General features: G+C 34.0%; 2 protein-coding genes across 2 annotated transcripts; one reads left to right on the plus strand and one right to left on the minus strand.

Annotated features, from left to right (window-relative positions):
* The first annotated feature begins 5025 nt into the window (after nucleotides 1–5025).
* On the plus strand, nucleotides 5026–7515 carry LOC130502675 (inositol-3-phosphate synthase). Its single transcript, XM_056997460.1, has 8 exons — nucleotides 5026–5282; nucleotides 5397–5465; nucleotides 5547–5682; nucleotides 5762–6009; nucleotides 6102–6444; nucleotides 6542–6718; nucleotides 6802–6990; nucleotides 7077–7515. The coding sequence occupies exons 1-8, from the start codon at nucleotides 5095–5097 to the stop codon at nucleotides 7257–7259; spliced, it is 1533 nt and encodes a 510-aa protein (XP_056853440.1). The 5' UTR covers nucleotides 5026–5094; the 3' UTR covers nucleotides 7260–7515.
* Nucleotides 7516–8759: 1244 nt separating this feature from the next.
* Nucleotides 8760–9581, minus strand: LOC130502674 (FCS-Like Zinc finger 7-like). The gene is made up of 2 exons (XM_056997459.1): nucleotides 9182–9581; nucleotides 8760–9018 (listed from the first exon to the last, which is right to left on the minus strand). Exons 1-2 carry the CDS (start codon nucleotides 9475–9477, stop codon nucleotides 8919–8921), a joined length of 396 nt encoding a protein of 131 aa, XP_056853439.1. The 5' UTR covers nucleotides 9478–9581; the 3' UTR covers nucleotides 8760–8918.
* Between the last annotated feature and the right edge of the window lie 1256 nt (nucleotides 9582–10837).

Genomic DNA, 10837 nt, shown 5'->3' on the forward strand with positions numbered 1-10837 from the left:
TCCCTTCAGGGTTGGGACTACTCAAGACATCTGTTCTTTAGGTCAGTTCCATTGATATTGAATTCTTCTGGAAAGATGGAAGGATATATGGACATATATGAGTTAAGCTCTGTTATGTCTTTGTTTGGTTTATGTTCTTTGTTTTTGATTTATTATCGACATTATGTATCTCAACTTTCTTCGAGTTAAAAAAAAAAGATAAAAAAAACAAATTCTTAATAATTATGCACAATCCTAAAATTTTATGTACTATTTAGAACAAAGTGAGTATATATTTATTTCCATATTAATCAAAGAATCGTAAATGGCTGCAGCTAAATTCAGTATTCTAATAAAACTGTTACCAGTTTACCAACACCAAGTATCATAAACATCAAAATCAGATCACTGATAGAAAGAAGAGTTGATTACCAAATCAGACACTTTTTTCTTTTTCTTTGCATCATTAGACACATGCCACTTGGGGCACACTTTTTCCTTCTTTCTCCTATGTGTTTATACCACTATACCCTTTATACAGTTTTGCCTTTGCCGAGCAGTGATTATAAGTTGTATGTCTGGTTGGAATGTAGTTAGTATTTTCTAGGTTTTATATTTGGTTATTATTGTTTATATTATTTCACTTTATGTTTTTCTTTTACTTATATTTCAAATCTTAAGATATATAAAATAATTATAACTGTCACAATAAATTATATATGAAATTCTCAATCTTTTGACATCCATATATAATATATTTTATATATTAACATATATACAAAAAATGTGGATGTGGACAAAGAAAAAGATGTGAATACACAAATGTGGATGCTGATAAAAAGGTATGGACATTTCACAAATAGCTGTCCACAAGCCGTACACATACAGTTTTTTGACATCCTTTTACTATGTAGATTGATGTTTGTGGACGGTAACTTGTGAACAAGTATTTTTATCTACTTTGACTACGAACCATTCATACACTTTTTTCTTCACCAGACAAATGTAAATTAGAAAAAAGATTCAAACTTTGATCCAAAAGAATAATCAAATCTCAAAGATCAAAACAATTTAGCACACTTATGAACGATGCTAAAACACAAAAATATGAACGATGCTAAACACGCAAACATGTCTTATCATTTTGCAAACAATCTCTGAGAAAACAAGGAAACTAAATTGTGGATGGACAAGTTGTGTACACACATATTTCATACAGACCGGTCAAAGAAATTCATTAAAAACCGGACATGTTTTTACCTTTGTTATATCTTTGCTTTGAGTGAAATCAAGCTCTCTAGAATTGCTTTCATATTGAGGAACTTCACGAGCAGTCTTGATGTGCATTTAAGCCATCTAAAACATAAAAATATGTCGACAATAATGAGTAAAAATCTAATCTTCCATGAACACATCAAAAATTGTTTTCTTTTTATTATTTTTTCACAAATCATATAGTTCTTGCTTGTTTATGATCTGAACCAGAAATGTTTTATAAACTAAGTTCTCAATCGACTAGAGTTAGACCACTCATCGATCTGAGTTTTCTTTAGAAAATGAAATATGCGGAGTGAAGAAGCGTGAACACATCAAAGATGTGGATGCTACAAATGTGGACACGAGTTCATGACTTCATGTGGACACTCACATCTCTTTCCTGTTTAGAGAAAAAAAAAAGACAAAGACTTTAAACTAATCACATCCCTTAGAATCTAAAACACTATCTAAAGTATTGATCTTCAAGTTTACTTGTAATAAGACCAAGAGGTCTAACTAACTGTTGGGAACATGCTTAAGAGAGATTCTGACAAGTATTTGTAGGCATTCACCTAATAAGAAAAAGTCCTTTGTGACAATACTAGTCAGAGCTATACACTCAGTTATAGTTTAAGTTTGTGGACAGAACAATCATATATAAACTTAAAATATTATCGAAAAAACATTTTCTAATAGTGGATAGAAGAAATAAATTGTGGACATAAAAGTTGTGGACACAAAAATAAGAACACATGATGTGGACAATATTATACAAACAGCTAAATGCTTATTTCCCATTATGAAAAACAATCTGAATCAGATCATAAAAAGTTCTTATGTCCTACGAAATCAATCTAGTTAAAGTTTGTTTTTTTTTAAAGACTTACATCACAATTGTGGGAAAAGGAACAATTGGCAGTGAAGATATCAATGGCAACAAATTGACACTTAGCATGGCTGTGCTTGCCGGTCTTCGACGTCGAAACCTCAACATCGTAACCAGAACAAAAGAGGCCAACATAATTAATATCAAATCGAAGGATTTTGTGATCCCTAAAGATATTTAGATCAGAACAGAAACTAAATTCTGCTTCAACTTCTACTTATATTTATTTTCAATTCACATGTCACTGGAGATCTTGACCCAAGAACAGGCGGAGGAGAGTAGACCAAACCCTGCCCCAGCTGCTGGTCAAAACCAATTCCAATCGTAGGTAGATTCCGGTGGTGAGAAGCTTTGGTGGCATGGGCAAGACAGAGGTTGGTTCTGGTAGTGAGAAGCTTCGTCCTAGCTGAGATTATGGTGGAGAGCCGTCAACTTTGAAAAATCTCGGAGAGGAGATGAAGATAAAGCTGGTTCCAGCACTTACCACACTAGGAGATCTGTGATTTGTCATGATGTTTGGTGGATGGAAATATGGATGCAGATTGAATTAGAGTTGCGTTTATCGCCAGAGATTGTGAACGGAATTGAAGGCATATTGTTCAATCGATTTAGATGAAATTGAGATTTTTTTGGAAGAATCTGGGTTTTTTTTTCTATTCGTCTGAGAGGAAAAGGGAGTTGTTCAAAAAAAAAAAAGATGGCATAGGTTTTGTGCTTTAGCAATTGGAATCTATAAAGAAGAAATGACTCCCGTTACGATGGTGTTTTTAGTTCAGGGAGATTATAGTCTTTTGATATGATAATGTGCCTCTCCAGCACAAAGTGACCTAGCATGTAATACGAAAGTGGAAAAGTGTTTCCAAATGTAATTTTTTCTAGAAAGAAAACACACACACAAATGTAAAATCGCACCAGATTAATTGCTAGTTTCGTTTGCCATTTGCAAATATATCGTGTACATTCTGACTATACTGCTTTGTAAGAAAATTAAAATTGTTTTTTTTTTTGCAAAAGATTTTCAAGAAAATTAAAATTGTTTTATATCATTTCTGTTCAAAACTTTTTTTGTTAAAGAGGGTTTAAAACTTAGTTGAATAGTTCTTAAGCAAAAAAAAAAAAATCCTTTGTTGAATAGTTCAGAATGATACAACATGCGCCGATTTAATCCTAAAATAATTACATTTTCTCTGCTTCGACTAAAATCTTAATTAGACTTACGATGACTGAAGTATATGCCAAAAAAACTAAAAGAGATTATTGTATGATTAATATTCTTTGAAAAGAAAATTTGGGTAAAATTATTTGAAGAATTATTGTATGGTTAGTGACTTAGTGTACTTTTCATAAATGGTACGAGAAACTTCCTGCATACATCAACACCATTCATATATAAGAAATAAAGAATGAAAAAATAAGAAAGTGAAATAAAGATAAATATGTGGCGTGGAGAAGTATAGAAAAAGGTTTTAAGAAAAGGCTACAAATAAAACGTACGTATGGCCACAACCATACCGATCAACTTTTACAAAGCCATTCAAAGATATATATGCCCAAACACCTTTGTATACTTCCTTCATCCTCCATTAAATAAAAGTAAATTGTATACCATGCGATTCAGTGTTTATATCTTCTTATGTCGACTAGAATATCCTATCTTTATCTAGTTTTACTAAAATTAGCATGCATATGACGCGATTGCTGGAATGTAAATGTGGTACGCGAGTCAAATTCTCACGTTTTGATCTTAATTAGCCTACAAAACATTACATTAATGTTATTTTCAATATGTTGAAATGGATGTATTAGTAATGCATTCATAATATTATATGTGAAAATAACATATAATATGTTGATATCGTTAGTTATATTATAATATATATATATATATATATTTTTTTTTTCATAATGGTTAGTCTCAAGTTTTATGGTCATTACTCAGTCATAATTAGTTAATTAAGAAAAATCTAAGTTACTTTAAATTTATTAAATATGGAAAATATAGTTTGAAAAATAAGGAGTAAGATGGTATGACTTGTTATCAATACAATAATTAGATAACTCATTTATATAAAAATAAGTGTACCTCGAAATCATCGGAATTACTACTAATAAATTTATGCATAGTAGTATCAATTAATTTAAAGGATTTATATTGTCTGTACGAATCAACTGAGTATCTCCAAATAATACCTAGAAACGTCCACATGAAATATTTATAAACTAGAAAAGATTAAAAACATTAAACGTTAATTACTATGACAACAATATAAAACTAATTAAAATGTTGTAACATATGTATGCTGGTTGCTTCATAATTCACGTGTCGAAACAAGCCAACAAGATTCCGCGGGACCCAACTAAAGAAAACGTTTCAGACAATGTTTTCAAACGACCGTTAAAAGGCACATTAGATACTACACGCGCCATCTCTGGAACGTGACATTCATTTTAGATTATGTGGCAGCTAAGTGTGGTGTGTGTTAGACTGTTACACACTCTTCACTTTTCTGTAAATGAGGAACGACTGTCGTAAACTATAACTGTAACGGAGATAATATCCCATCAACGACGGAAACACTGGAGAGTAACGGAAGTAACTAGCGTCCCCCCACCTTGTTCGAGTACCTTCAGGCTTCAACAAAAAAATGTGAGTCCGACAAGAAGATCCGACAAAACATTGCTACTGGCAAAACGACGCCACGTGTATGGTCCAGAGCTCCGACGTGTCACACTTTTTCTCTCCGCTAGGGCCTCTCACGTGTGAGGCGTCACACACGTATGATTCACTAATAACCATCAACGAGCTCTCTCACATGCATTGGCTAAGAGGGACCACAAACCACTGATACAACGCCACGTGTCTATCATCCTCGCGCTCTTTTCTATAAATAACTCCACTTAAGAGAAGATCAAACCCACAACAACAAAACACGATCATTCAAAAACCGAGAAAACAGAGGTATCTGTAAAAGATGTTCATCGAGAGCTTCAAAGTTGAGAGCCCGAACGTGAAATACACAGAGAATGAGATTCATTCGATGTACGATTACGAGACGACGGAAGTCGTTCACGAGAACGTTAACGGTGCTTACCAGTGGATCGTGAAGCCCAAGGTTGTCAAATACGATTTCAAAACCGATACTCGTGTCCCCAAATTAGGGTAAAAAACAAAAAAGTTTCCTCGGTTTCTCCGTCGTGAATTCATCTGTGGGGTTGGTCTTAGATTTACGAAATTTTCAATTTTTTTGTTTGTTTTGTTTTTGGTTTCCGACAGGGTTATGCTTGTTGGTTGGGGAGGAAACAATGGATCAACCCTCACCGCCGGTGTAATTGCCAATAAAGAGTGAGTCTTTTATGTTCCTATCCATGAAAATGTTAATCATTTTATTTTTAAGATCTGATCCGAAACATAAAACATAAACAGAGGAATCTCGTGGGCGACCAAGGACAAAGTGCAACAAGCTAACTACTTCGGGTCGTTAACACAAGCATCGTCTATTCGTGTCGGATCCTTCAACGGTGAAGAGATCTATGCTCCTTTCAAGAGTCTCGTTCCAATGGTAAACAAAATCTAGATTTGTTTTTTTTGGGTCTTCTTCTCTTGATTGTGTGTTTTATATGGAGATTTTTTGAAAACAGGTTAATCCAGATGATGTTGTGTTTGGTGGATGGGACATAAGTGATATGAATCTAGCAGACGCTATGGGGAGAGCCAAGGTTCTTGACATTGATCTGCAGAAACAGCTTAGGCCTTTCATGGAGAACATTGTCCCACTCCCTGGTATCTTCGATCCTGATTTCGTCGCTGCCAATCAGGGGTCACGTGCCAACAACGTCATCAAAGGTACCAAGAAGGAACAAGTCGACCAAATCATCAAGGACATGAGGTTAGTAATCATCAGATAATACTTTGTGATGGATGATTAAACAGACTTGAATCAATCAATCTCCTCTGTTTTTATTTTTTTTGGAATGTTAGGGAGTTTAAGGAGAAGAACAAGGTGGATAAGGTTGTGGTTCTGTGGACGGGTAACACAGAGCGTTACAGCAATGTGATCGTGGGGCTAAACGACACAATGGAGAATCTTATGAAGTCTGTGGAAAGGGATGAGTCTGAGATCTCTCCTTCCACGCTTTATGCGATTGCATGTGTTCTTGAAGGCATCCCCTTCATCAATGGAAGCCCTCAGAACACCTTTGTTCCAGGTCTTATTGATTTGGCTATCAAGAACAATGTTTTGATCGGTGGTGATGACTTCAAGAGTGGTCAAACCAAGATGAAATCCGTCTTGGTTGATTTCCTTGTTGGTGCTGGAATCAAGGTTTGTTTTTAGCTTGCGTATCAAGTAACTCTCCTTCTTAATTGTTAGTGAAGAAACCTATTTAAAAAAAAAATTGTTTTTGTTGTGTTAACAACAGCCTACTTCAATAGTGAGCTACAATCACCTAGGGAACAACGATGGAATGAACCTCTCAGCTCCACAGACATTCAGATCTAAGGAGATCTCCAAAAGTAATGTGGTGGATGATATGGTTGCTAGCAACGGTATCCTCTTCGAGCCCGGGGAACACCCTGACCATGTTGTTGTCATCAAGGTAAGCTATTTAACTATCTTAATTAAAAAACACTCAAAACCTTTTGTATATTGCAGTATTGATCCATTTTGTGTGTGTTGCAGTATGTACCGTATGTTGCAGATAGCAAGCGAGCCATGGATGAGTATACATCAGAGATATTCATGGGAGGAAAGAACACAATTGTGATGCACAACACCTGCGAGGACTCTCTCCTAGCTGCTCCAATTATCTTGGATCTTGTTCTCCTCGCTGAACTCAGCACCAGGATTCAGTTCAAATCCGAGAAAGAGGTTCGTCGGTGGCTCTTCACAAAACCAATTATATTATTGGGATTTCATGAAACCGTACGTGGTTTTGATTCTTCTTTTGTTGGCAGGGGAAGTTTCATTCTTTCCATCCTGTGGCCACTATACTCAGCTACCTCACCAAGGCACCGCTCGTGCCGCCTGGAACACCGGTGGTTAATGCGTTGTCTAAGCAGCGGGCGATGCTGGAGAACATTCTTAGGGCCTGCGTTGGGCTGGCTCCGGAGAACAACATGATCTTGGAGTACAAGTGAACATGAAGCGTATAAGAACCTTCGATGAGTTCATTATATAAAGACTTTTAAGTTCCTTTGTTTGGTTTTTTTTCTTAATTATGTGTTTTAAAATATGAATGCTTGTGTTTTCAGAGATCAGAGAGCTTTTGGTTTGATCTCTGTTGGGTGTGAAGTAACTTGTATTTCTAGTAATCCAGATGGGTTATATAGTTTTATTGTACAAGTGTTTCTAGGTTGGACCATAATTTCATATAATCGCTTTATGGTTCACTTCCATACTGTGTAAACTTCTTTTTTTTTTCATATTGTGTAAACTTCTTGTAATTTGCGTTATATAATCATGATTTCCGTCCAATGAAATTTGTCAATTTTAATTCGGTATTATTATTTTATTGTGAACTTAAGAAAATTACGATCTAGTTGTATAGAAAATGACGAGTAAATTTTTTAAAACGTATTGGTCTTTTCATGATGTTCCTTTTTAAAAACAAAACTTATTTGCAAGTCTATAATTTGGGCCAATTCTTGATTCATAAACCATAAAAGAATAGTTTAAAATTTCCATTCTATCACAGCATCATCAATGACCTCAACGACTTCTTATTATTCAAGAAAAGGAGAGTGATGTCGCAGATAATTTAAATATATGTTGAAGGATTAATTTAGTTGAAGATACCCTACTACCAAATGAATCTTGTTAAATCCTTGGTTTATATAATTGTTGGTGATTAATTAATCAGTAATTAGTAACGAAGACAAGTTGTGATGACTCCTGAAACTCCAACAACTAAGCCTCGAAGTTTGGAGTACAGAAAACGAGTGAAGAAAAAACAATACATTATAGACCAATTATAAACCTAATCCTTATCTATAAGCTAGTGATAACGCATAATCCATCACTAATAGTAGTAGTATTTAACATCTTTTAGTCTTCAATTATTGAGCAACGAGTTACTTCCTTCATTCCATTTTAAATGTCGTGTCAAAAGTATTCATCTGTTTAAACTAATCTAATTCTACATAATGAACAAACTCATTTCCACAGTATATTTAGAAAATCAATACAAATATTGATCGGGGATGACGTGCATTATCATTAGTTTACTTTACGCTTCGTAATTAACTATCATACGCTTTCATCGTCACGAGACAAATGACCTCTATTTCAATTCCACTATTTAAACCTTTTGTAAATTTCTACCAATGATGCCTTGACAAAAATATCATATATAATATCATAAGAAAGTTCATAATATCCAATAGAAATTATTCACACTGTCATTATTCATGTACTAGCCATAGAATACGGAAAATGATGCGACTTTTTATTAAAAGGTGTGTACTTTTACTAATTAAAATCTTAATTACCGTGAGTTGCATTTGGTTTGAGATTTATTTAGTCTTATAAAAGGGAGGTTCGTGGTGCGCTTACTTCAACTTTCACTAGCTCTTTAAATGTACATATAAAAAGCATATCGTCACGCTAAATAAACCCAGATTTATCAAAGAGGCAAAGTAATGTGGAACAAAAATAATATGCATGACATGAACGAGTTTCATTCCAATTTGTTTAGGGATCAATTTTTACATAATGATGCTGATTAATAATTAACAGCCACAAGCTCAAATTGCACACACAAACTTAATAGTAAAAGCTAATTTGAGCCATGCACATATCTAGTTTGACGGTGATAAAACGACTCTGCTTGGAGTTTTGCCTTTGTCCTGCTCAATTTGTTGTTCTCTGCATTCCATGCTACAAAACGCTGCATCTCCTCTACAATTTTTTACATTATATACAAATTTATAAATGTTATTTTCCGATGCGTCAGATTTTTTTTTTAAAAGCAGTTATTGTAGTGATGTATATATGTATATACTGTAGTAATTAAGATGATGTTTAGAAATATAGAATTGTAAGATAAAAAATAATAACATACTTGTACATGTAAATATCACGACCGGGAGCTAAACGACGTTTGCAAAAGCCACAGCTTCCAAGGAAAGACGACGACTGCAACGTTGATTTCCCATCGTCTTTTCTCTCGTTCCTTCTGTGATTTCCCGGCGACAACACAGCCGAGAACCGCTGGTCGTAATTAATTCCGCCGTCTACCACCGCCATAGCCACGTCAGTGTCTTGGCCGGCGGTCTGATTATCATCAACCTCGATAGTGATCCTCGGCATGCTTGGTGTTCTCTGCATTTGTTGACGTCGCCGATTCCCAATCAACATCCTATTGTTCTGACTATTCTTAAGAAGAAGGAAAAATATTTTTATTTTTTTATATATGTAACTTAGATTGTTGCTTGAAGGGGGGAATTGTGTGTTACCATGCCGCTCCATTTATATACACAAGCAACCATACGGTGTATGATTATTATAATTCATGCCTACGTATCTATGCTATTAATACTATTAAAGCAGAATTCTATTGTGCTTTTTATCTAAACCTGTCATTTCTTTAACTAACATTGATTATTTCATTAAGGACAATTAAGTAATATTAATAACACATTTTTATTGGGTCATTTTTTCTTAGATCCAGTCCACTGCCCACATCATCTCTCTTGGACCATTTGAACCGATTAAGAAATCAGATACAATTCTTATTTTTTCTCCAAATTCAAATAATTTATTTTCAACCATTCTTAATATTTTGTGTAGTGAACAAAAATTAATAACTTAATTATTATGTTTTTTAAATATAATTTAAGCATTCATAAAAAAATTTGAATTTTTTCATTGAAAAGTATAAATCTTTATTAAAAGTATATAATTTTTATTAAAAAATTAACAACATAATAAAATTAATATATCAGAGTTATACCAACTTAATACATTAAAAATAAAGTTTAATTTTCTAAACATAAATACTCATTAGACCTGGACGTTCGGATACCCATTCGGGTACGGATCGGTTCTTTCGGATATCGAGTTTTTCTGGTTTTGAAATTAAACCCCATTTGGGTTTTGAAATTAAACTTCATTCGGGTATTATAAAATTTCGGATCAGGTTCGAGTCGGGTCTTTCCGGGTCCGGGTGGATTCGGTTCTCATGCATAAGAACCTGCAAAATAACCAAATAACCAAAGTATCTAACGGGTTCGGTTATTTGTACTTAAAATAACCAAAGTATCTGATTCGGTTCAAATTTTTGTATCCAAATTATTCAAAAGTAACCAAAATATACATTTAATACAGTTTTTTGGGTAAACTTTTATCCAAACTATCATATTTTATCCAAAAATACTCAAATTACCAAAAATAACTACTATATTTAACTTATAATATTAATTTAAAAATTAAAATAATTATAAATATAATTATAACATATATCTTTAGATATATTTCGGATATCTTCGGGTACTCATTTGGTTCTCGGTCCGGTCAGATTCGGGACCGGTTCTTCGGATATAGTAATTTAGAATTCATTCGGATATTTACCCCGGGTCTGATCGGGTTCGGAACCCTGATTTTCGGGTCGGTTTCGGGTTGGTTCTTCGGGTCTGGATATTGTGCGCGGACCTATACTCTTTTAAAATGAAACACGATAAAGAAAAATAAAAAATCTTAAGTCTTTTATAAAAAAACA

The sequence above is a fragment of the Raphanus sativus genome, unplaced genomic scaffold (assembly GCF_000801105.2).
Source record: "Raphanus sativus cultivar WK10039 unplaced genomic scaffold, ASM80110v3 Scaffold0651, whole genome shotgun sequence".
In the NCBI taxonomy this organism is placed as follows: domain Eukaryota; kingdom Viridiplantae; phylum Streptophyta; class Magnoliopsida; order Brassicales; family Brassicaceae; genus Raphanus; species Raphanus sativus.

Bases quoted from the DNA above. Each gene is read 5' to 3' on its own strand.
- LOC130502675 (XM_056997460.1), top strand. From the start codon at position 5,095: ATGTTCATCGAGAGCTTCAAAGTTGAGAGCCCGAACGTGAAATACACA. The intron at 5,683-5,761 runs GTAAACAAAATC...TTTTGAAAACAG, and splicing joins TCAAGAGTCTCGTTCCAATG to GTTAATCCAGATGATGTTGT. The intron at 6,719-6,801 runs GTAAGCTATTTA...TGTGTGTTGCAG, and splicing joins ACCATGTTGTTGTCATCAAG to TATGTACCGTATGTTGCAGA.
- LOC130502674 (XM_056997459.1), bottom strand. From the start codon at position 9,477: ATGTTGATTGGGAATCGGCGACGTCAACAAATGCAGAGAACACCAAGC. The intron at 9,019-9,181 runs GTATGTTATTAT...AAAAAATTGTAG, and splicing joins CGTGATATTTACATGTACAA to AGGAGATGCAGCGTTTTGTA.